Here is a 26,329-nt window from a genome sequence, read left to right as displayed (position 1 = left end):
GATGGAAATTCAAAATTTCTTGCACAATAACTGGAGGTTCTTTCATATCCCTGTTAATACTAACTTCTTCTGAGTTTATGGACATTGTAAATAACATTAGCCAAAATACCCCAGAATCTTGGGGGTGGAAGAGTAGACTAGCTATATAATCACGTAGAATCAGAGGAAAATGTTATAAACTAAAACGATGTTTATTTCCTTCTATATGTTTGTGTATTTTTCTTTGATCAATGCCCAAGAAGTATCTGACTCCTCTTGCTATATATTTCCATTTCCTAAATAGACTTTAGTACCAGCAATATCATTACCAATCCCATTTCTTTTCTCCTATCTCACTCTATATGTTTGTTATATTTAGATTGTAAATTCCCCACAGGGTATGATGGTCTTGAGTTTACAGCCTTCTCTTCTACTTACCTTTTTGCATCGAGAGTCTCAATGTCAGTCAAGTATTAACTAAAACTGTTATTAATAATCTTTATTATCCAGATTTTTACCTTATACTACAAAAACTGCACACTATCTGATATTGCTTGGATAACTGCAGTCTAACACTGAAACACAGCTCCTTTTAAAAATGTCATTTCTAGATCACTGCCCAGGAAATGTCTTGGAGTGTAAGTATACACTGAGTATGGTGTACTGCTCTGAACTGGAAACTGTAGGTTCCAGATGCCAGTTATCAACACTACTCTGCTCCTAAAGTTCCCCTACCCCCTGCTTCTTTTCCTTCCCCTGCTGCCTTCTGGTCCTTGCATCCTTGCTGCTGCTGAGCCTGTTTCCCTAGGACTGGCTCTGCTACAACCAGATATAGGGTCAGCCTCCACTCTGAGTTTGGCCAACCTCCTTCCTAGTACCATTGTTTTGGGTTCACCATCATGTTACCATCCCACTCCACTCTACTAGTTAGAAAGAACACAGAGCTTGGCATGATGCAACAACCTGTAGCTGTAGTGGTTGCCAAAGCAATGAGAGTTGGCTTGTCTCGGGGTAACAGCAAGTCTTATTTTGGTTTGAGTCAGGCCCTGGAGTGGCAAGACAACTGGAGGCATGTTGAAGCCATCATCCTTGGCTGGTTCAAACTACATCTAAGAGAACAGCAGGAGTTTTAGAAAGAACTGTATATGAAACTTAGCCAATTATATTTTCACAATTGTTTGATTCTATATAAAAAAAAAATCAATGCACTTACTATTTCAAATTTTTGTTTTAGAAGCAATCTCACTCTGTCACCCAGGCTGGAGTGCAGCGGCACAATCATAGCTCACTGGAACTCCTAGGTTCAAGAAATTCTATCACACCTCAGCCTCTGGAGTAGATGGGATTATAGGCGTGAGCCACCATGCTTGGCTCACTATTTTGGATTTTAATTTTGGACTCAAAATGTAAGCATGTTGATGTTAGTCTTTGGCTGGTTTAAAACATTCCTTTGAAGACAATATGCCTGAGAGCTAACTTAGACACAAACTGTTTCTAAAGGCTTACTCTTTTATATTTCCACCCTTATATAATTATACCACTGTAGAGAAAGATCCCAGGAATAAGACCCCAAAGCATGTTACAAAAGTGGGATGATAGAGAAACCACCACTGTTTAATGGGTGCAGGGTTTCCTTTTAGGATGATAAAAATGTTTTGGAACTAGTTAAGAGGTGGTGATTGCACATTGTGGATGTACTGAATGCCACTGAATTATACTTTAAAATGGTTAGTTGTAGGTCATGTGAACTTCAACATGAAAAAGGTTTTTTTTTTTTTTTAAAAAAAAAGGAAAGAAAAAATAAACTACCACCATTCTCTCTGCTACCACAGAGCACTAAAATCTAGGAATTTGACCTTACTGCAGCCATTAACACCAGCACTGATGCCACTTCTGTATCAGGAACTTGACCTGGCAACCATGAAAGGTCCTCTGAAAGCCAGATGATACATATGGCAAAACTCATGACAGCATATGGACGACAGCACAGAACTTGTGCTGCATGTTGCTGAGTGCAGATATTTCTAATTACCAAAGTTACTGTCCGCCTCCTAGCAGCAAAAGAGACTTGAGGAAGTAAGGTTCGTAACATGGAGGTTCACTAAAGTATAGAAAGGCCATTCAAAAGGTTGTGGGCTTCCACAAAAGTGTAAGTATTCATTACATCCTCCTAGCCTTCTGTGGATGCCAAGAGTTTGATTAAGTTCTAAGAGAGAGGAGATCTTCGCACAGTTTACCTTAAAGCACCCAATGTCTGCTTATGATCACTATACTCTTACCAGTACTTCCCAGGTCTCCAGAATTAGGACAGTCATTTGTTGTTAAATTAGCTGTATATTTCTCCGAGGGATCATATTCTCATGAAGCCTGATCAACCACTGACCCATTTAGTCATAGGACTATGCTATCCAAGAGAGGACCCAGTGATGCCACCATTGAAGGTATCTACAAAATTAAATGGTTTTATAATAGTACAGAGTTTTATGGTCACACAAAGTACGTATAAAATCTGGCTCATGGAGTTTGGGAAGAATAGTGATTGGACTGCAGAAATTATAGCATCTATCAGGTCTGGGGAGGGAGAGTTGTGGGGGTAGTAGTTAGTGAATATCAGCACGCTGACCTTTTCAAACAGGTGGTAAATGTCTTTCCACAGATCCTGCCCCTATGTTGGTCAGAGAGAAGCAAAGTAGGTGAATGTATTTTCCAGTAATTAATATTAGCATAAATGGGGCAAACATGAAAATGAAAATCTAAAGAAACCCATTCAGCACAGCTTTCATGAGCTCAGTGCCGACTCAAGATTTACAGAGAGGCTGAGCACAGTGGTTCATGCCTGCAATCCCAACACTTTGGGAAGCCAAGGCAGGAGGATCACTTGAGCTCAGGAGTTTGAGACCAGCCTGGCCAACATGGTGAAACCCTGTCTCTACTAAAAATACAAAAATTAGCTGGGCATGGTGGTGGGCACCTGTAGTCCCAGCTACTTGGAGGCTGAGGCAGGAGAATCGCTTGAACCCAGGAAGCGGAGGTTGCAGTGAGCCGAGATCATGTCACTACACTCTGGCCTGGGCAACAGAGTAAGACTCTGCCTCAAAAAAAAAAAAAAAAAAAAAAGAAAAAAGAAAAAAAATGTACAGTGTAGACCAAACCTGGGCAGTCTAGTTAGCTCCACTCACACATCTTTAAGCTCAGAGGCTCCTGAACGCATATGTGTCCCACCCGGAGGCCTCCAGTGTCCTTGACTGTTCATAGTGGAATAGAAGGAGGCATTATGGTATTTGGTTCTATCTCTTGTGCCTTCTGTTGACTGGATCCTCACTTAGAAATAAAAGACTGACACAACCCAATGGATGGGCTGGGGGTAAGATGCCAAGGAGAGTAATATAGGTGCGTCACTAACTAAATAGGCCAACCAAGCCCCATGCCTCCTTCTTAAAATGGGGAGTCTATAGAGGGAAAAGTTTTCTCTGAGAGCCTCAGGAATGTTAAGCCTGGCATCTACAACTATATCTTTGGGGCTGAGATCTTGAACCTTATACTTGCTTAATAAGCCATTTACTGCCTGCCATTTGGAAGATAAGAAAGAAAAGGGCATCAGAGATCAATGCCCCTAATGATACTTGGAAAAGAACATACCCAATGTAAAGCTCCAAAATAATCTCAAAACTGGAAAAGTAGTCTGGCCACAACATATTATGGCACAAAACAGTTAACACTCAAGCAGCTCTGGACTGGGCCAGTGAAATTTTACTGCTGACCCTTCCAAGTAGTCTAAATGGAGAGGGCTAGACAAGAGGGCAAAGTCAAGTTCATGGCAGCATGATGTTGCATTGGACATACTGCCATTTACTCAATTATGGACACCACATCAAAGACCAAGTGAATAAGGTGGAACTATGTTATCTAGCTATCTCTAGTCCTCAGTAAAACTCCAGAGGCCATGATTTTTCTGAACTGGAGATTCAAACGGTGCAATGTATTGGCAATGAACGCTGAAAAGGAAAAACATTTAAAAAAATTTGTGGGTCATCAAAAAAAAAAAGGAAATACTTAGGTTTAAGTCTAACAAAATATGCGCGGGATCTGTAAGCTGAAAACTACAAAATAACAATGAAAGAAATCAAAGGCAATCTATGTAAAGGAAGATGTAGGCTATGTTTGGCCAGGTACGGTGACTCATGCCTATAAATCCCAGCACTTTGGGAAGCCAAGGCAGGTGGATCCCTTGAGGTGGTGACACCCTGTCTCTACTAAAAATATGAAAATTAGTCAGGTGTGATGGCACTCGCCTGTAATCCCAGCTACTGGGGAGGCTGACAGGAGAATTGCTTCAACTCAGGAGGCAAAGGTTGCAGTGAGCCAAGATCATGCTACTAAACTCCAGCCTGGGTAACAGAGCAAGACTCTGTCCCCACCCCACCAAAAAAAGATATATGCCACGTTCATTAATTGAAAAGCTCACCATTGTTAAATTCTCCTCAAATTGGCCTAGAAATTTAACACATTATAATCCAAATCTCAGAATGTTTTTAGATATTGATGTTAATATCCTTGCCCATCAGTAGTGACAGAAGCATCCACCTTACCAGCCAAATTATAAATGGACTCTCCTTCGTTAAACCCTCAGCAGTCACCCATACAGGATGTTCATGTATTAGATTATGTGAAATGACTATAGTCATCTGCTAAATTGATGCAAAACATTAATAATGAAGTTTTATCAAGGCCTTCCATTCACAGGCATAAGGTCTTACCAACTGACTTTGATGTTACCTGCCTGGATCTAACCCCGGAGAATAGATCCACATCGACATTCACCAGAGAAAATCACTTGGACCTTGCTCTTTAAGGGGCCACACTAAGTCCTATCTACCCCCTACCACTGCTATAAAGTGCCAGAGCTTTCGGTCTTGGGTCCATGCTTCCCACTGCCAGAGACTTCACTTATTGCCTGGAGCAGACAACGTTAATGAAGCTCTCATTAACCACTCAAGTTTGCTGTCGTCTTCCATGACCTTCCCCATGAAATGGATACAAAGATAAGCATCACACATGGGTATCACTTCCTTGCATTAGCCAGTTTTCAGGATTTCCACTAGTTACATGTTCACTGGGTAAGGTCCTTAAAATTCAGATTTCACAAAGATTAAACTAATGGGTTTTCGATCTCGAGGTCATGGACACATCCACCAAGTACCCTGGATATCAGGAACAGATCCTTCTTATCTTTTTTAAGTACTCTAAGAATAAGATTACCAGATCTGTCTCGCCATTTGCTCTGCAACTGGTCTCGTCTTTCCAGTTGGCCCTTTGGGCTGCTAAAAGCAGTTTATCTCACAACCTTTAGTCCTTTGCTACTCAAAGTATGGCTCACAGACCAGCAGCATTAATATCACCAGGAAACTTGTTAGAAATGCAGAATCTCAGGCCCCACTCCAGATCTGCTGAACCAGTCTGCAGTTTCTCAAGATCTCCAGGTGATTCGCATCAGAAGCATTGCTTACAAAGATTTAACCTTACTTTCCATTGGTTAAGTGAGTCCTTATCAAGCCAACCCTGATCCAAGAGCAACAATCAAGTTCAGCTGTGCACCACAGCAAATGAGGCATCACCTGATGGTTCTTAAATGGTGGTGGTTCCTATTTGTTGCTTTTGTTGGTCACTGAGAGTTGGTTTTAAGATGAAAGGGACCTTTTTCTCCAAAGGAAGATTTGCCACACCAAAGCAGGAAAGGCAATGGTTTACCAAACAAAAAAACCCTAGGCCCTTTTATAAGCCTAATGTTTACCCAAACACAGAAACATCAGATGTTTCTTTCCTCTGTGTTCCAAAATAATAGGTCAGAGTTAGAAAGGGGAATCTATAGGCAGGTAACTTTTTGTTAACACCTTGCAAATGGTCACACTTGCAACGTCTGGCAAATGGTGACGCCTTGGACATATTACTCAATAAATTTTCCATGGCAGGCCCGTGGATCCAACCCCAAAGATAATTCCAGTATGTCTGTCTTATATCTGCCACTATACAAGGTTTATTGTAACATCCACTAATGGCTTATATAAGTGAGTTAAGCACTTTTACAACTATCACCCCAAAAAACTGAATTTCCTGTTTCTGTTGACGTGATCATATAGTTTTTCTCCTTTAAACTGTACAGAGGTAAATTACATATTTTTATTAAAACATCCTCCTGTTCCTGGAAAAGATTCTCCTTTTGCTCATGATACAATATTTTATGTACTGCTACATTCAATGTGCCAGTATTTCATTGGCAATTTTTCCATCTATGTTCATAAACAAGATGGGTCTATTAATATTTCACAGTCTTTGCTCAAGTGTAGCTTTGAGATTTTACTAACTTTCTGAAATGGGTTGGGTAGCTTTCTCTCATTTCAAAGTTTGTATAAGATAGGAATTAATCAGTTTCTTGATGTTTTGGTAACATTCATCTTTCAAAAATTGTCTTTTGGCGAGGTGGACTTGTGATTACTGATTCCATTTCTTTAGTGGTTGACTTAAATTGTCAAAATCTTAGATGGATCTTCTACTGTTTTCCTAGAAATATATCAATTTCTTCTCCACTTACAAAATTTTTATCATAAAGTTAATGGTATTCTTATGATTATTTTAAATCTCTATTGGTACTTATGCCCTTTTAAAAAAAATCAAAATACTGTTTATTTGGGCCTTTTCCTTTCCTGACTGGAGGTTTATCTGAAGGGTCCCTTCTGCTGCAGCCTGCAAAGCCTCCATCAAGGCACACCCACCAGCTGGTTGCTGCCACAGCTGTGGCTTTACCTACCCCAGCTAACCCAGTGAGTATTAGTCCGTCCCCATACTGCTATAAAGAACTGCCCGAGACGGGGTAATTTATAATAAAAAGAGGATTGACTCACAGTTCTGCATGGCTGGAGAAGCCTCCAGAAACTCACAATCATGGTGGACGGCACCTCTTCACAGGGCAGCACGAAGAATAAATGCAGGAGGAACTACCAAATACTTATAAAACCATCAGATCTCATGGGAACTCACTATCACGAGAGCAGCATGGGAGAAACCACTCCCATGATCCAATTCCTTTCATTTGGTCTCTCCCTTAACATGTGGAGATTATAATTCAAGATGAGATTTGTGCAGTGGGGACAGAAAGCCTAACCATTATCAGTGTGTTTGCTTGTTTACTTCTATTTTAAACTTTAAAATAAACCCGAAACTTAAGCAGTGCTGTTTTGCTACTCCTCTTAAATTCTCTCATTTTCTTGTGTATTTCATCCTTTTGCTAGTTTTGCACTGGTTACTACTCATAGTTTCTTTGTTGTACTGAGTCATTTAAGTATCATTTTGAGCAAGGAAAAAAATGTTATTAAGTTCATTATTCCTTATGTATTTACTGAGCATACAATTGTTATAGAAGGCAGAAAGAATTTAGGTAGACAGTTAGGGTAAAGCGAGTCCCTGGCAGAAAACTTTTAACAACCAGCAGCTCAAAAATAACTCCCTTTTTGACCTCATGCAGTTAACTCCAGTAAAACCCTTAATAAGCACATTCCTTTCCCTTTAGGGGCACTAAGATAAGGAAGCTAAAAGCAGACTACGGGGGATGCCTGCAGCTGCAAGATGTATGGGAACAGACACAGAAACTCTCCCTTCCAGATAAGCTGGACAAAGAAACATAGACTAAGAGTCTAAGAGCCTTATGTGGTCAGGGAATGGGATAAGAGCTGATAAAAAGCTCTGCTCTGTACAGATAGCACACCTGGTCCCAACTAAAGCGTCCTGGGACCCTAGGAAGATAAGACATCCCCTCCTCACGAGCCCCCTCCTCGCTAGCCCATTTATAAAAACCCTGACATTTTTACTACAACTTGGCAACCTGCTTGGGACCCTTCTCTGTAACAGAGAGCTGTTATTTCCTTTTGCCTATTAAACTCCTGCTCCAAACTGTGTGTGTCTGCGACCTCGATCTCCTTGGCCATGAGACCAAGAACCCTGGTATTTACCCCAGACAACGAGGCTGCTTCACAATTACAGGTGCCTACTACATACTGGGCATTATGGAGATACTGGGAGTAAAGAGATGAAAAGAAATAGTTCTTATTAAACCAGATATGTTTATACTGTAATACAGACATATTTTTCTCTGTCCCATCCTATTTTATAGTTATAAAATCATATGGGCTCCATTTCTGGAGTACAGTTTTGGACAAATAATTTCATACCATACTGCATTTTCACGCAATACTGTAACTGTAGAACTGCGTAAGTATTTTCATGCAGTACTATAACTGTTACATTCTGAATCCCATAATGAGAGACATCTAAGTACAAAACCATGGCAAGAATACTGTGGCTTTTTATATTTGAGTCAAACTTAAAAATGTCCTGGCCTCATAAACTGTTTCCAAAAAAAACCTTCTCAGCATTTTTAACTTATAAGTAGATGGCAACATTTTAATCAAAACAACAAAATTTCTGATATTATCTGTGACAAATGCAGGAAATGTACTTCTTCTCTCAAAAAATAACCCTTGAATGAACACAACTCTCACGTGGAAGTTTATTTTACTGGGGTGAAACTCTATATTTTTGCTAAATAATTTCTAATTTAACAAAGTAAAAGACAGCTGTCACAATTCCCAATATAAACAACAGCTTTTCCAAGTCAACCAAAAAGAGTAGAGTTTTGCACTAAAAACTGACAATCTTGTCTTTTGCTATTAAAAACCTATGGTTAGCAATTGCTAAAGAACTGTGGAGACTCTAGAAAGAGGGGGGTGGTACATATGTTCAATTCTTTTTTCCAAACATGTCAATAGAACAGAAGGTGCGGTAGTTTATGAATGCCAGAACTAAGCAAACTAGTAGTTTGTTTTTTTTAACATGCAAAAAATTCTTCACACAGTATTAATTATATTATTTTTCAAGTGCATTTGGTTTGACTGTAAGAAAATTAATTATTGGGACCAGAAATTAATAAGACATGATTAAAAGTTCCTCCAGCAAAAGTCATGTTTGCAAACTACCTAACTCAACCCTGATTACCCATATGTAGAAACTTCACACTTACATCACAATTAAAGACATAACTGAAATTGGTTGGCTGATTTTTGGCTTCCTCTGATTAGTCATTCACAGAGCTACAGTGGGACCTTAAAACTAATAGTTTCCCCAGCTATTTACCTCTGGAGTTCTGTTACGGAACTTGTTGGCTTCAACAATGAAGGGAAATTGCGGTGCCTATATCCCATCAATTAGAAATAGGATAGGAATTTATCTTTGACTATAGGAGTTTAGTTCTGCCACTCAATTGGTACAAGCAGAGGGTAATGCTGGTTAAATTAAGACCTTTTTTTTTTTTTTTTTTTACAGTTATACTGTGGAAAGTTATTCAAATTTCAAATTTATTTACAGTGTTTGAAAAGCATACAAAAGAAGATCTTCATTTATGCAACAAGTCAATCATCTGTGGTATGTATGGAAAATAAAAATCTAAGGTAAGTCAAACATACAAACTCTACCTCTTGCTTTCTCCATTAGAATATACACATTGGAAATCTAAGTTCCAAACAGTTCCTCTCTACTGAAGATAGTGAAATTAAGTGCAAGCCCCCTAATTACCAATTTTTTGGATGCTTACAAAATATTGAGCCTTGATGGTGGAAGAGGATTCTATTTAAAAGAGATGATTATATTTTTAAAAAGCTAAATTGACTCAGTTTATTTTCAAAAGAAGGGTTGATCCATGTTTTCAGTTTATTGCCATACAGAAAACATTTTATAAAATAATATGGTAGACTTCTACTTCAACATATTCACGTAAAAACATCACAGTGCAAGAAAGTGATCACAATTAAGCATGAAGACATCAAAAGCCAGCCAGTATTTTAACTACAGAGCAGAATATTCTTGCTGTCACTTCCTAGAAAATGTTGGCACATTCATTAACTGCTCAGGTTACAAAAATCACTTCGTGTCCACTTCTTGTCCTTCAATATATTTTCATAACTACAGTGTGTTACATTAATGCTGGTGGACAAATTAGCTGCTATAAAATCTAAAAATCTTTCAGATAGCACAATGATTTAAAACCAACTAGGAGAAAGCTCTCCCAGAATATTTTTGTATGTAATTTTCTGTCCATTACCACAACAACAGAGTAAAAAGCTGTTTTACCTTAAAAATAAGCTAAAGGAAGATAATTTCATTTTTCCTTTAAAACATTTCTTAGCTTTTAAATAGAAAAAGTTTAAATTTTCTTAGGGGAGGAGAATATTTCATAAGTAAAAACATCAAATGTTGTACAAATGTTTCATTTAGGAAACAAATACTTAGATTCAAAGGATTCTAAAACATTTCATCATTATAAGAAAAGTGTAATTTAAAGCTAAAAAACTGTAATACATCGAGCTAATATAAATTACTCATTAACATGTTCTATTGTTTTTCATAAAATCCATAATTAAGGAATAGTGGGTTGTGTGAGACATTTTTCCCAACATTTGGTCAGATTAGCTAAGCAGCTCTGGGCAAAGGATGCCTCCTCTGAATCAGGATCTTGGCCTTTTAAATGAGGGCACTGGACTAACTGCCCGTTCACATCCCTCTAATCTACACAGTTATCACAACTGTTCATCTTGTATAATCCTTCCAAGGATGAAGTGTTTCAACTCAGTGTATTTTCCAGACAAAGCTCCCCTGTTTAAGTGGCAAAACTCTTCTTTAAACTTTATAAAATTTTTACTTTAAAATGTTATTTCCAATGTATTTCCTGCCACCTTAGAAGATGTTAAGGGGTAACTAACAACACAGTCTCTAAATGACACAGTCTCCTGGACTTGCCAGCTGATGACAGGATCTGCAGATACATCTCAGGCTCTGCTCCAATTCTGAGCAACTCTGGGCCACACTGAGTGAGAAAGAGAATGATACCACCTACACTGTATCGCTTTGTTTCAAAGACCAATAGAGTTATAATATATCAAAGTATTTGTAAAGTACAAATTACCATATGAATGCCAAGGACTGCTGTAATAAACCTAAGCAAACTTTTCCCTGATAATGAAATCTGGATAGTTTTAGAAAATCTATGTTGTTTGTGAAGACTTGTGCAACAGGCCAGGTGTAGTGGCTCACGCCTATAATCCCAGCACTTTCAGAGACTCAGGCAGGAGGATTTCTTGAGCTCAGGAGTTCAACAGTAGCCTGGGAACATACTGAGACCTCATCTCTACAAGAAATCAAAAAATTAGCCAGGTGTGGTAGTGCACAACTAGTTCCAGCTATATGGGAGGCTGAGGTGGAAGGATTACTTGAGCCCAGAAGATTGAAGCTGCAGTGAGCCTTGACCACGCCACTGTACTCCATCCTGGGCAAAAGAGTGAGACCCTGTCTCGAAAAAAAAAAAGAAAAAGAAAAAGAAAAAAAGACATGTGCAATGATGGCTCTGATGCTTTGGTTAGGTTAGGTGGCATTTTGTTCTTCTGCTTCTAATTATGCTTCTAATTGCACCAGGTGTGGGATTCAGTTTCTGTCTCCTTGAGTCTATAAATCTGACTTTAAATAGGTGGAAACCAAAACCTACAGATCTGTTACTTTAGCAAATGCTGTGTCATCACTACTTACTTTGAAAGAGTAGTTCCCAACCTAGGGTAGGCATCAGACTTACCTAGGAAGCATTTTAAAAGTGAGATTTCTAGGCTCTAGTCCTAGGGATTCTGATTCAGTATATCTGGAGTAGGATGCAGAAAAGCTCTATTTTTTTCCAAAAGCTTTCTAGGTAATCTCAACAAGCAATCAGTTCAGTTTTGGAGACATACTACTTTGCCCTCAATTTCTTCTCTATTTTAGTAGCTGCTAGTTTGTTTGTTTGTTTTCAGTATAAAAATTTCCCCTTGCATTAATCACAAGTACACTTAGAACAGACGGCCCATGATTTTGGCATAGATCCACAGAGTTAGTCATTACACTTCTTTACAATAAAATTTAAAAATGATAAATTAACCTCAGAGCTAAGACAATGCACGTAGACGCCGAAGGGTGGCTGGTTCTGTGATTACAGGGCAACTGTTTTCTGCTTTACTTGTAGTCAAGTCACTGATAAACATGAAGACCATATTACAGCTGTCACTACCGAATAAAAGATGGCAGAACTCCTCCAAATAACAGGAAGATGGCTAACCAGCTAATCACTATCATTTAGAAAACGTTTCTAGCAAACATAAATGAAAGTATTTCTTAAAAAAAAACTAGTTTCCTATAGAAACCCGAAGATTTCCACACTTCTGAAGTCTACCACAAAGCGAAAAGTTGACCAAAACTACAGTTGTTTAAAAATACGTTCAATTAACTGTGAAAATATAAGTGTAAAATAGGTGCAATTTCATCCTTTAGGAGGTTTAACGGGCACAAATGGAATTCAGTTTCCATTTATTCTACTCAAATAGTTTTGTGAAAATGACAAATGAAGTATTTGGTATAATATAGTTCTGAACACCATACCTTCCAAATTTAATACAAAAGCCACATTTGGATTTTCCGGATGTCCCAAGTGTGTCTAGGCACTGCGGAACGTCGTCATGTCTTTGGGTTCTCTGCTGGGGACGCACCAGTCATCAGCCTCGTGGTTGGTGTTGTAATGCTTCCAGGCAGCTTTGTTATACACTGGGAGTCTTTCTATTGAGTCTGTTGACAGAGCCTGAAAAAAAAAAAACCTAAGACCTATTAAGTCTGGCATTTTTTAGAATTCATTATTTGAGAAAATAGAGAATGGTAAAAAGGTTACAAAAAATTAAATAATATTCTACTAGTATCTTATTAATCCTTATACCACCTAAATATACTTTTAAATGGTATGTATATTTGAAACATGTTATTTATTAAATCTATGGCACTGACTGATGGGCAGGTTGACTGAGTTTGTTGCTTACAGCAATTCCCCAGCCATCCTGGATGCTGCCGGATTGAAATTTTACACAAAACATGACCCAGATCAGAGTTGGCTAACTGAAGAAGTTGGTTAAATGTAAAAGCATACAAACTGATATATGTATCTTAATATATGTATATAAATTTAATGAACTCTATTTTAATTATTTACTAGAAGAAATAGTGTTTTTTTCAGCATAGTCACTGTGCTTTAAAAAAACTCATCACAAACCAGGCACGGTGGCTTATGCCTATAATCCCAGTGCTTTGGGAGGCTTACACAGGAAGACTGCTTGAGCCCAGGAGTTGGAGACGAGCCTGGGCAACATAGCAAGATCCTGTCTCTACAAAAATTAAAAATATCAGCTGGACATGGTGGCACACGGGTGTAGTCCTAACTACTTGGGAGACCGAGAGAAGAGGATCACTTGAAGCCCAGGGGTTCAAGGCTGTAGTGAATTATGATTGTACCACTGCACTCCAGCCTGGCAACAAAGCAAGACATTGTCTCTATAAATACATAAAAATTTAAAAACTCATTATAACATTATTAATAAATAGAAATCTATGTCTAAGGCATCTTAGCTTTTTTGTGAACATTTATTGGCCCTGGGTTTGAACCTGTGTCTTCTCCGGCCTCCAATTTCAGTCACTGTGCACAAGATTTCTGCATCATGCATGATTTCATGTTTTCGATATATTATTACCAGTAATTCTCCATTGTATTTCAGCTTCCCATAAGTCACTGGAACCTGAGATAAACTACATTTCTGGTTATCTTCTTCAAGTTAGGATTTTTCAGTAGTATTTCCATCCCAGGCCAAAGGCATTTCCTAAGATGCAGAACATCCTGAACCAGAAAATCTCATTCTGATAATGCTAAAGTCTTCGATGTTAACAATTTTAATGATTCTCTAAGACGTCTTATCTTCTATTTTCTCTAAGGTAGAACTAAAAACATTTCACCTCCATATTCTCTCTAAATATTCCAGAATTTCTTGATCTATAGGCTAGACCAAGCTTGTCCAATCCATGGCCCACAGGCCGCATGCGGCCCAGGATGGCTTTGAATGAAGCTCAACACATTTGTAAACTTTCTTAAAATATTATGAGTTTTTTTTTGCAATTTTTTTTAAGCTCATCAGCTATCGTTAGCATATTTTATGTGTGGCACAAGACAGCTGTTCCTCCACTGTGGCCCAGGGAAGCCATTAAGATTGGACACTCATGGGCTAGATCAAAATGTTACATTTCATCATAAAAATATTGCATTGGGCCAGGTGTGGTGGCTCATGCCTGTAATCCCAGCACTTTGGGAGGCCAAGGCAAGCGGATCACCTGAGGTCAGGAGTTCGAGATCAACCTGGCCAACATGGTCAAACTCCATCTCTACTAAAAATACAAAAATTAGTCAGGCGCCTGTAATCCCAGCTATTTGGGAGGCTGAGGCAGGAGAACAGCGTGAACCCGGGAGGCGGAGGTTGCAGGGAGCCGAGATCATGCCATTGCACTCCAGTTTAGGTGACAGAGCGAGACTCCGTCTCAAAAAAAAAAAAAAAATTGCATCGATGTTGCCCTTTTTCCTCGCAATTGACATGGTTAAAAAAACAAACGAAAAATACCATCTAGAAAGAATTTAGTCTTTTCAGATATTTTTTCCAATATAAATTCTTCAACATTTCCTATAAAATAGATGCCATCTAGTGGCCAGAACAAGAAACTAGAGTCACTAAATCAGGCATAAACAGCCACCAGCTAGCTGAAGGAGAATGATGGAACCTAGTGTTTTTCCAACCATGTAAAATGTGTGGATCCTTCTTTAATGCATTGAACACTCCAGGCAAGCAGACTAAGTGCTTCTGTGTCCATCAGGTAAGCTATATGCTTACCAAGAGTCACTTTTGCTTGTTCCCAAATCTGTTTGTATAGTTCTGTCATTATAATTACAAAATTCATTACATAAGCAAAGAATAAAAAAGGGAATGTTTCCTTGAAAACTAAGATGAATGTTTTGGAAAGACTCATGAAGGAAAACTTGCTGTCAAATCAGTCAGGAGGTATCTGTAAAGGACTGAATAAAAGTCCAAAAAAAGTATGCACTTGTTGGTTTAAAGAAACTAAAATGATGCATTGTCAGTACAGCTTCTGCAAAAAAGACGTGACACTCCAATCTGCAGACCCACATACAAAGAAAAAGCCTTGGCAGTACATTAAAAGTTTGGTGTATCAATGTCCATTCATGTGTTTTATGTTAAAATTAAACTTGTATGATATATAACTTATGATTCTCTACTTTAATCCAATTTTTTTCCTATTAATAGCCAGAGTCCTGATCACTCCCGGATACAAATCTCTTTCCCCATAGTTGAGGGGATCATCTATTGTCAGTACAGCTTCTGCAAAAAAGACAACGTGACACTCCAATCTGCAGACCCATATACAAAGAAAAAGCCTTGGCAGTACATCAGAAGTTTGGCGTATCAATGTCCATTCATGTGTTTCATGTTAAAATTAAACTTGTATGATATATAACTTATGATTCTCTACTTTAATCCAATTTTTTTCCTATTAATAGCCAGAGTCCTGATCACTCCCGGATACAAAACTCTTTCCCCATAGTTGAGGGGATCATCTATCAAAATGAGTGAGAGATCCCAGGCAAAAAAACATAGTTTTTTTTCTATTTAAACAGCATGTGGTAGAGTTAAATTTCATTACAGTTAAGTATGGGCATCTGTTCTTATCACCAAAAGAAATATTAAATTAAGAAAACTACAGCTATTACCTTAATGTAGATAACTGCATCTGTCCCGTAACCCTCTAGGGAATACAGCTTCAGGTCTCCTTGGAAGTATTGTGCGTAAAGACGTGATATGGGCAATCCATAACCAAAACCAGCCTGTTTGATGAGAAAAACAAAATTCTATTCAGAGAGCCACACACTGAAATACTTTTCTAATTAAGATAGATGCCATTGAGTACCCTGGGGCTATCAGAGCCTGCATCTGAGAGATGCATTATATTTAATATAATTAATATTTAAGCATTAATAATGATTAAGCTGAGGTTTACTTGAGTACTGTATCAGCTGACTTCCCTCTGGTCATTTAAAACTCTTTATTCTTTCTATAAAATGACTTGTGGTTGGTCTGGAAAAAGTATATTGCTTTTACTTGCTGGCCTGCTCGACCATATTGTGTCCGGAATTGGTTCCTTCCAGTGGGTTCCTGGTCTGCGGACTTCTCCAGGAGAGGGGAGAAGAGCAGCATAAGCAGCTGGCAGAGGCAGGGAAAGACCAACAGAAAGGAAAGAGAGAAAAAGAAAGTCAGAGAGAGAGACAGAGAGAGGAAGAGAGAAACAAAGAGGGAGTCACAGAGAAAGAAAGAGACAAAGTCAGAGACAGAGAGAGGAAGAGACAGAGACAAAGAGGGAGTCAGAGAGAGAGACAAAGTCAAAGAGAGAGAGGAAGAGACAGACAAAGGGAGTCAGAAAGAGATAGACAAAGAAGTCAAACAGAAAGAGAGATAGAAGTAGTAAAGAAAAAACAGTGTACCCTATTCCTTTAAAAGCCAGGGTAAATTTAAAACCTATAACTGATAACTGAAGGTCTTCTCTGTAACCCTGTAACACTCCAATACCACCTTGTTGTCAGTGTAAACAAGGGCACAGCCCGAAAGCACTGAGGCCACTGACAACCCGTAGCTTTCCTATCAAAAATCCTTAACCCAGCAGGTTTCCTAAAAGGGGATCTAAATCTGAAGGTCCGACCAGACATAGGAGGAACTCCCTTCAGGACAGGACGATAGATGTTTCCTCCCAGGCGATTAAGGGAAAAAGACACAATGGGTATTCAGTAAGTGATAAGGAAACTCTTGTAGAAGCAGAGTTAGGAAAATTGCCTAATAATTGGTCTGCTCAAACGTGAGCTGTTTGCACTCAGCCAAACCTTAAAGTACTTACAGAATCAGGAAGGAGCCATCTATACCAATTTTAAATTAATAGGGACTGAACAAGGTCTTATTAATGGCAAAGAATAATTGAAATCTCAAACTTACAAGGTTTTCAACAAAAGTAAAGTTTGCTAAAAGTTAACAGTGTAACATATATTATCCTAACTTCTAATCTTATGGAAATCAGACCCTACCAGTGCCCCTCAAAGCTCAAGTCTGTCAGCACAGGGCCATACAACTAATAACCCTACTTATAGAGTTAGAAATGGCCACTGCTACAGGAACCGGAATAGCCAGTTTATCTACTTCATTATCCTACCACCACACACTCTCAAAGGATTTCTCAGACAGTGTGCAAGAAATAACAAAATTTATCCTTACTCTACAATCCCAAATAGACTCTTTGGCAGCAGTGACTCTCCAAAACCGCCGAGGCCTAGACCTCCTCACTGCTGAGAACGGAGGACTCTGCACCTTCTTAGGGGAAGAATGTTGTTTTTACACTAACGAGTCAGGGATAGTACAAGATGCCGCCCGGCATTTACAGGAAAAGTCTTCTGAAATCAGACAACACCTTTCAAACTCTTCTACCAACCTCTGGAGTTGGGCAACATGGCTTCTCCCCTTTGTAGGTCCTGTGACAGCCATCTTGCTATTACTCACCTTCGGGCCCTGTATTTTTAACCTCCTTGTCAAATTTGTTTCCTCTAGAATCAAGGCCATCAAACTACAGATGGTCTTACAAATGGAACCCCAAATGAACTCAACTAACAACTTCTACCGAGGACCCCTGGACCAACCCGCTGGCCCTTTCACTGGCCTAAAGAGTTCCCCTCTGGAGGACACTACAACTACAGGGCCCCTTCTTTGCCCCTATCCAGCAGGAAGTAGCTACAGCAGTCATCGCCCAATTCTCAACAACAGTTGGGGTGTCCTGTTTAGAGGGGGAATTGAGAGGTGAAGCTGGCTGGGCTTCTGGGTTGGGTGGGGACTTGGATAACTTTTCTGTCTAGCTAAAGGTTTGTAAACGCACCAATCAGCACTCTGTAAAATCGACCAATCAGCAGGACATGGGCGGGGCCAAATAAGGGAATAAAAGCTGGCCACCCCAGCTACCGGTGGCAACCTGCTCGGGTCCCCTTCCACGCTGTGGAAGCTTTGTTCTTTTGCTCTTCACAATAAATCTTGCTGCTGCTCACTCTTTGGGTCTGCACTACCTTTATGAGCTGTAACACTCACCATGAAGGTCTGCAGCTTCACTCCTGAAGTCAGTGAGACCACGAACCTACCAGGAGGAACAAACAACTCCGGACGCGCCAACTTTAAGAGCTGTAACACTCACTGCGAAGGTCTGCGGCTTCACTCCTGAAGTCAAGCGAGACCACAAACCCACCGGAAGGAACTCCAGACACATCTGAACATCTGAAGGAACAAACTCCAGGCACACCATCTTTAAGAACTGTAACACTCATCACGAGGGTCCATGGCTTCATTCTTGAAGTCAGCGAGACCAAGAACCCACCAGAAGGAACCAATTCCGGACGTGGTATCTCAATACTGCTCTTGGCAATATCATATAAAATACGTTATCTCTTTTACGAGCAAGAGTAGAAAATGGCTTGTTGCAGCCTAATAAATTTATCTCATGACTTCATATCATAAATTTCCAGCCATGTTCTGAGCCTGGAGACATCTCTAATACAGATCTACTTTCTTAATTCTCACTGACAGGTCACTTTTCCACTTAAAAATCTTCAAAACATACCACCACTCCCACCACCCCCATCCCACTATCTTAGAAATCAAAACCTAAGCTTCTAAAAAGAGCTTTCTAGACCTGGTAAGATCAGGTCTCTGCCTCCCACTTTCCAGTCCAGCACAACTACGCCTCTTGCTCTTACATTACTTAAACATATCATTCCGTGTCTGTTCATTTTGTTCCCAGTATCCAGAATAGCCTCTTTATCTGGATAAATCCTACCAATTCCTAATACAAAACAAAACACATGGATAAATGGGAAAATGGTTTTTATTACCAAGTCATATGTTTAATGACATTCCATATAGCATGCTGACTATCAGCTTGTGTGGACTCAAGAATCAGAGTGCTATTCACAAATCCAGGCTCCAGCTTTACCTAACTCCACCAATTACAACTTGACTTTTCTACCCAGAGTCTCTGTTTGCCCATGCAAATCAACTATTCCATTTTCACACCTCCCTGCTCTGGGAGGCTAATCTGGATTATGTCACTGGATTCCCATGCCCTCTGCTTACAGCGTGTCTTGGAAAACCCAGCAGGAGTTCAGAGGGAGTCAAGGCAGGGCATTTACTCCCCTGGTTCCTTCCCTGAGGTTGCCTTGGGCAGGCCAGGCCCCTGGAGAGTAAGCAGCTACTCTGCAGCTTTCCCTTCCTCTGGGTTCCGCTAACTTTGCCTTCTCCTCATCCCTCATGAACCAAGGTGGTGACAACTTTGCTGCTGCTAGCCCTGGGTTCCTGTGCTATCTTTACCTACACCTATGTAATTAGTTTCTTTGTAAAAAGGCCTTCCTTCATAATTTGAGTGAGCTACCTCTTTCCTGTTGTGACTCTGACCGATACATTAACTGGTCTCAGAAGTGGCCCCAAGAAAACTGTATGAGCAGGTGGCTCAGGTTCCCACAATACCTGACCTACTTTACCATGTGCTCTCTCTTGACCACACTTACGGGCTGACTCATAGGGCTTCCCCTATAAGCAGTTAACAGGGAAGAAAAACAACATGGGCCTAGTCCACTGATGGATCTACCCCATGTGCTATCACCATCTGAAAGTAGGCTACCGTTTTCCTACTACAATCCCTCTCAGGGTTGGAGGGCAGGCCTGAAAGAAAGCGGTGAAAGTAAACCCTTCCAGCATAGGCAGTGACAAAACAAGTGGCTGGCTTGTTAAGGACTTGGAAAGAACAAAACTGAGTGACGGATGAGAAGGAGGTCTGGAAGAGAGATGTGTGGATGTTCCTCTCTGGACTTACAGTGTGAAGATAGCCTATCCATGCAAAGACCCACCAGAAGGTATCCACAGGGAGGAAGCCCTCAGTAACCAGGTAGACAAGAAAGCCACCCCTGTGGGCATCAGCTGGCCTTTCTCCAGCTACTCTACTGCCTGCTGACTGGGACCATCTACAAAGCGATGTCAGCAGAAAGGAGGCTCTGCAAGAAATTAGTAACAGTCTTAGCCTTGTTAAGGGCATGTAGATTTATGGGGGAGCCTGTTCCAGGTCAAGCCTCCTATTTTCTTAAATATTCACATACATTTTACAACCTAAAATAACAAACACTTACATGGCATTTACCATGAGTCAGGCACTACAAACAGCATTTTTACATATATCAACTCACTTAATTCTCACAATAACTCCATTTTTCTAACTGGGGAATCTGTGGCATCCAGAGGTCAATAATTTTCCCAAGGCTGCACATCTAAGATGCAGCAGTATCAGAAACAGAACCAAAGAGTTTAGATCCAGAGTCTAGACTAGCTCACTATGCTACTCTCCACAAAAATTCTACAATATTCGTTTACTACAACAACAGCAGCTCCCTTCTCTCCCTCTACTTTTTAGGATAAAACTAGACTTGTGAAAAGATGCTCATGTTTATCATTTGACATTGTCTGTCTGCCCCTTGACATATGGATGCCAACTCCTGGAGACCATGTACCTGAATTGGAGGACATTACTAGAGCAAGCATTTCAACTATAGTACAGCTGTAGCCATAGAATTTGTGCTATGCATCAGGTAAAACTGAGAGATGAAGCTGGCTGGGCTTCTGGGTCATGTGGGGACTTGGAGAACTTTTCTGTCTAGCTAAAGGTTTGTAAATGCACCAATCAGCGCTCTTTGTCTAGCTAATTGGGTGGGGACTTGGAGAACTTTTGTTATCTAAAGGATTGTAAATGCACCAATCAGCACTCTGTGTCTAGCTAAAGGTTTGTAAACACACCAATCAGCACTCTGTAAAAACGGACCAATCAGCTCTCTGTAAAACGGACCAATCAGCTCTCTGTAAAACGGACCAATCAGCTCTCTATAAAATAAGACCAATCAGCAGGATGTGGGTGGGGCCAGATAAGGGAATAAAAGCAGGCCACCCGAGCCAGCAGCAGTAAGCCGCTCTGGTCCCCTTCCAGGCTGTGGAAGCTTTGTTCTTTGCTCTTCACAATAATCTTTCTGCTGCTCTCTCTTTGGGTCTGCACTACCTTTATGAGCTGTAACACTCACTGCGAAGGTCTGCAGCTTCATTCCTGAAGCCAGCAAGACCACGAACCCACCCGGAGGAACAAACAACTCTGGACGTGCCGCCTTTATGAGCTGTAACACCCACCGCGAAGGTCTGCAGCTTCACTCCTGAAGCCAGCAAGACCATGAACCCACTGAGAGGAACACACAACTGCGGACGCACCGCCTTTATGAGCTGTAACACTCACTGTGAAGGTCTGCAGCTTCACTCTTGAAGCCAGCGAAACCATGAACCCACTGGGAGGAAGAAACTCTGGACACATCTGAAGGAACTCTGCACACACCATCTTTAAGAACTGTAACACCCATCGTGAGGGTCTGCGGCTTCATTCTTGAAGTCAGCAAGACCAAGAATCCACCAATTCCAGACACAAAACTATCAGAATAAAGTCCTAGTAACTTCCTAGGAAGGCGTCTAAAACAGATCTATCTTATACTATATCCCCTCATGTTACAGCATAACTCTACTGGAAATGTCAGAGAAATTTCCAAGCCTAAAACAATAGAGTTCCTAGAATTACAGACAAAATTTTGGCAACATACTTTTTGTGGGGGAGTTAGAACATAAAGATAAGGATGGAGTCAATTCAAAAGTTGACCCTATTAAACCTGAAAATAGGAGGGGCTAAGATTAATAAAAACACCATCAAAGCAATTATAATTTAAGCCTTCAGGTTGGTGATTGAACAGATTAGAATTTTAGTCTTATTTTTCAGTCTAGGATATGAGATCATTCTAATGACAAATACTTGAGAAAAAAGTCAACACTAAATAGTAATTCAGTGTTGACCAAACACTATTAAAACCAGTAATTTATTCCCCACATTAGAAATAATGTGGTTAACCATATTTCAAAACATGGTTTCACACAGGAAAACTACTGCTATATCATGATCAAACTTTGTAACAACAACTCCAAATCTCTGTCTCGTGCCCATTTCAGTTGGAAAAAAAAAGTTTTCTGAAGGCTGTTTAAATTTAGGGGAAAGTGTGTGTTTCTAAAAGCTTCCTTCTTCCTTGTGGAGTACCCTACATGACGGTTTAACTTACTTATTTGACAGCTAGAGCATGTGGAAGGCAATACACAGAAACACACTTCATTATTTCTTGATAACATACCAGCGGCACCGCGCGGGAGGTCTCAACACGAGGTCTCGGTGCAGTTGAATACATGTAGTTGAAGAGTCTGTCAATTTTCCTCAAAGGAACACCACCTCCTCGGTCACTCATCTAAGGTAAGAAAAGGATCATGCTCTATGCCCAAATCCTCAAAACCGCAAAATATCAACACTTACTCATAGCATCACAGTTTAACTGCTGGTGGGAGAGCGCTTTTTTTTTTTTTTTTTTTTGAGACAGTCTCGCTTTGTCGCCCAGGCTGGAGTGCAGTGGTGCGATCTCAGCTCACTGCAACCTCTGCTTCCGGGGTTCATGCCATTCTCCTCCCTCAGCCTCCCAAGTAGCTAGGACTACAGGCGCCCGCCACCACGCCCGGCTAATTTTTTTTAGTAGAGGCGGGGTTTCACCATGTTAGCCAGGATGCTCTCGTTCTCCTGACCTCACGATCTGCCCGCCTTGGCCTCCCGAAGTGCTGGGATTACATGCATGAGCCACTGCGCCCAGCCTAAGTGCTGCTTTTGAAAATGAATACAACACAATCCAAGTTGCCAATATAAGCATTTCCTGCACTGTTGAACCCAACCCAACTCCTCTAATATGTGAAACTCTAATACATAAACTCCCTCATAATACTGCTGTGGCTTTGTATATTTCTGGGAGTCTCACTGGAGGCCGAGGCGGGCGGATCACAAGGTCAGGAGATCGAGACCACGGTGAAACCCCGTCTCTACTAAAAAAAAATACAAAAAAAAATTAGCCGGGTGTGGTGGCGGGCACCTGTAGTCCCAGCTACTCGGAGAGGCTGAGGCAGGAGAATGGCGTGAACCCAGGAGGCGGAGCTTGCATGAGCCAAGATCGCGCCACTGCACTCCAGCCTGGGCAACAGAGCGAGACTCTGTCTCAAAAAAAAAAAAAAAAAAAAACAGTGCATTATAGCACAGAACTGGGCACAAGTTAACCCTATCTTGTATGTAACTATAAATCTGTTATTCCTTTATGGTGGGCAGCGTGGTGACTAGAAGCAAATTAAACATGCACCTGTAATCTCAGCACTTTGGGAGGCAGAGGTGGTTGAATCACTTGTGGTCAGGAATTCAAGACCAGTTTGGCCGACAGAGCGAAACCCCATCTCTACTAAAAATATAACAATTAGATAGGTGTGGTGGCACATGCCTGTAGTCCCAGCTACTTGGGAGGCTGAGGCAGAACAACTGCTTGAACCCAGGAGATGGAGGTTACAATGAGCCAAGATCGTACCACTGCTCTCCAGCCTGGGCGACAGAGCAAGACTCCTTCTCCAAAAAAAAAAAAAAAATTAAAAATGCATGTACTAGGCTGGGCATGGTGATTCACACTTCTAATCTCGACACTTTGTGAGATTGAGACAAGAGAATCACTTGAAGCCAGGAGTTTGAGATCAGCCTGCACAACAGAGTAAGACCCCATCGCTACAAAAAAATTTCTAAAATTAGCTGGGCATGGTGGCATACAATTGTGATCCCAGCTACTTGGGAGGCTGAGGAAGGAGTATCACTTGAGCCCAGGAGGTGGAGGCTACAGTGAGCTATGACTGCACCACTGTACTCCAGCCTGGGTGACAGAGTGAGCCACTGTCTCTAAATTAAAAAAACAAAAACAAACAAAAAAAGAAATGCATATATTGGGTGGGTGTGGTGGCTCATATAATCCCAACACTTTGGGAGGCCATAACAGGGGGATCACTTGGGCCCAGCAGTTCCAGACCAGCCTGGGCAATATAGTAAGACTCTGTCTCTACAAAAAAAAAAAAAAAAAAAAATTAAAATTAGCCAGATGTGGTAGTGCATGCCTGTAATCCCAACTACTTGGGAGGCTGAGGCAGAAGGATTACTTCAGCCCAGGAGTTTGAGGCTGTAGTGAGCTATGATCTCACCACTGTACTCCAACCTGGGTGACAGAATAAAACCTTGCCTCTATTAAAAAAAAAAAATGCATGTACCTTTCACACAACAATGTCACTTCCAGAAATTTATCCTAAGAAAATAAGCAGAAAAGCATGCAAAGTATGTATAAGAACATCCATCACAGCTCGGTGAAGAATACCTAAAAGTAAACAACCTAAACAGGGGATTAGTTAAGTAAAACAAAGTACATTCTAAAATAGAATATTGTTAACTATTAATTAGATATTATATAGAACTCTATATACTGGCATAAGAGATATTGTTAAGCAGCAAAAATAGTTACAAAGAAGCATTTATAATACTCTGTAAAAATTCTATTATAAAAAGGTCTGAAATGATATCCAATTTTATTGTCTGTATAATGAGTAATTTTCTCTTCTTGTTTGGGGTTTTCAGTTTCTGAATTTTCTTCACAATTACTTTAACAGGAAAAAAACAGTGTAATTTTCATTTTCAGGGAGAAAAAGAATCGCTACTTTGCGTTTCCATCTACAAGCAATTTTACAGCCTAGAACACCAGGAAACTTTCTGATGTGTTCGTAAGGCATGTAGGTCTTTACATTTTTATATCATTTTTCAACTCAAATAAACAGTATGGCAAATCAAATTTAGCTAGTTACGTATAATTTTTCTTTTCCTTCAAAGTTAACATGGACTTATTTTCCTAGCTACTATCCAGCTTGTATTCTAATCTACACAGCCATTTTCCTTTGTCACAGAATCTGAATTGATTTCACTGCCTATAATATAGTTGTCATATACAAAGAAATCTGCTTTTAATTTATGTATATATAGATTAAAATAGTACTGAATAATATGTATTAAAAGTCAATAGGCTGAATGGCTTACAGTTGAGTTTTTATATATTTAAAAATTTTTACAGTATATGTATATTACCTTTATAACAGTAATTATGTAGATATTTTGATTTTTATAACTAAAAAAACTGCCTTGAAATACCATTGAAAGATCTGCCTCTAATACATCTAAAATTAAGTAATTACACTATCAATAATAAAGTATACAAGGACTTTATTAGGAACTTGTGGCTGGGTATGGTGGCTTACACCTATAAACCCAGCACTTTCGGAGGCTAAGGCGGGCGAATCACTTGAGGTCAGCAGTTCAAGACCAGCCTGGCCAACATGGCAAAACCCTGTCTCTACTAAAAATACAAAAATTAGCCAGGCCTCATGGTGCACGCCTGTAGTCTCAGCTACTCGGAAGGCTGAGGCACAAGAATCTCTTGAATCCAGGAGGATGTTGCAGTGAGCCAAGGTTGCACCACTGCACTCTAGCCTGGGTGACAGAGCGAGACTCTGCTCAGGTAAAAAAAAAAAAAAAACTTTTATCCAGTATTATGCTTGAAATTGCTCTTGGCCCTGTAAAGCAATTTATTTTAGTAAGATGAATAAAGAACTCTGGGTATTTTGAGAAATCCATCAATTTGTTAATTATTCATCCTTTAATTCAATGCTCTGCTGCACATTTGCTAGTAACATGAATAAGAAGTATGTGTATTCTATAAATACATGAAGGGAGTAAAGAACATATTAGAATAGACACTGAGATAAAAAGGCAGACTTGAGTAAATACTTCCTGGTTTTCCTTAACCTTTTGGCCAGGGAGACTGTAACAACAACCTGGCAAGTACAAAATAGGTCATTTCCAGCCTCAGGCTGCATGGGAGAATAAGAGGGGCTAAGCAGACAGGACAGAGAGGATGTGAGAAGCATCATCTCGCTAGAGGTAAAGGGCAAACTAAGCCACAGGCATAGTTAGAAACTACAGTCAAAGTAGTACTTTGCTTTGCAGCCAACAATACAATAAACTGGAGCCAGTGGATTTTAAAGTAGGCAAAAGTTTCCAAAAGAGCAGTAATAGATTATTGGAGGATCCAAGTTCTTCAGGAAAAGGGAGGGAGGGAATAATGGAGAGACAGATATTTAGTCTGTATATATTCAAGGCAAGAAGAATGGCACCTTTGATGACAAATGTATTGAAAGAGAGATGTGAAAACTAACACGAAACCTTATTAAGATAATAAGAGATAAGTAATGTCAACAGGAAGGCCAAGGAAGAGAAGTTTGCCCATTATTTTTAAAGTTTTCTCTTCAGTGCACAAAAGCAC

At 40.0% G+C, this 26,329-nt stretch overlaps 1 protein-coding gene across 5 annotated transcripts in view; it reads right to left on the bottom strand.

Annotated features, from left to right (window-relative positions):
- Positions 1–26,329, bottom strand: part of PDK1 (pyruvate dehydrogenase kinase 1) — a 143,411-nt gene that overhangs the window by 90,786 nt on the left and 26,296 nt on the right. For 2 of the 5 annotated variants that reach the window (XR_010122138.1, XR_010122137.1), the window contains exons 9-11: positions 22,256–22,366; positions 15,692–15,805; positions 12,481–12,676 (exon numbers count right to left, since the gene is read on the bottom strand). Coding sequence is in view for 2 of the 5 variants with exons in the window: in XM_055289763.2 (XP_055145738.1) it covers positions 12,536–12,676; positions 15,692–15,805; positions 22,256–22,366 (366 nt within the window). In the remaining 3 variants the exon portion in view is untranslated. Of the gene's footprint in view, positions 1–9,698; positions 12,677–15,691; positions 15,806–22,255; positions 22,367–26,329 lie in introns of those variants that run through there. The other 3 variants (XM_055289763.2, XM_055289762.2, XR_008659571.2) reach the window with 2 other exon arrangements.

Source organism: Symphalangus syndactylus, chromosome 8 (assembly GCF_028878055.3).
Source record: "Symphalangus syndactylus isolate Jambi chromosome 8, NHGRI_mSymSyn1-v2.1_pri, whole genome shotgun sequence".
In the NCBI taxonomy this organism is placed as follows: domain Eukaryota; kingdom Metazoa; phylum Chordata; class Mammalia; order Primates; family Hylobatidae; genus Symphalangus; species Symphalangus syndactylus.
This window is presented reverse-complemented; position numbering and strand designations above follow the sequence as displayed.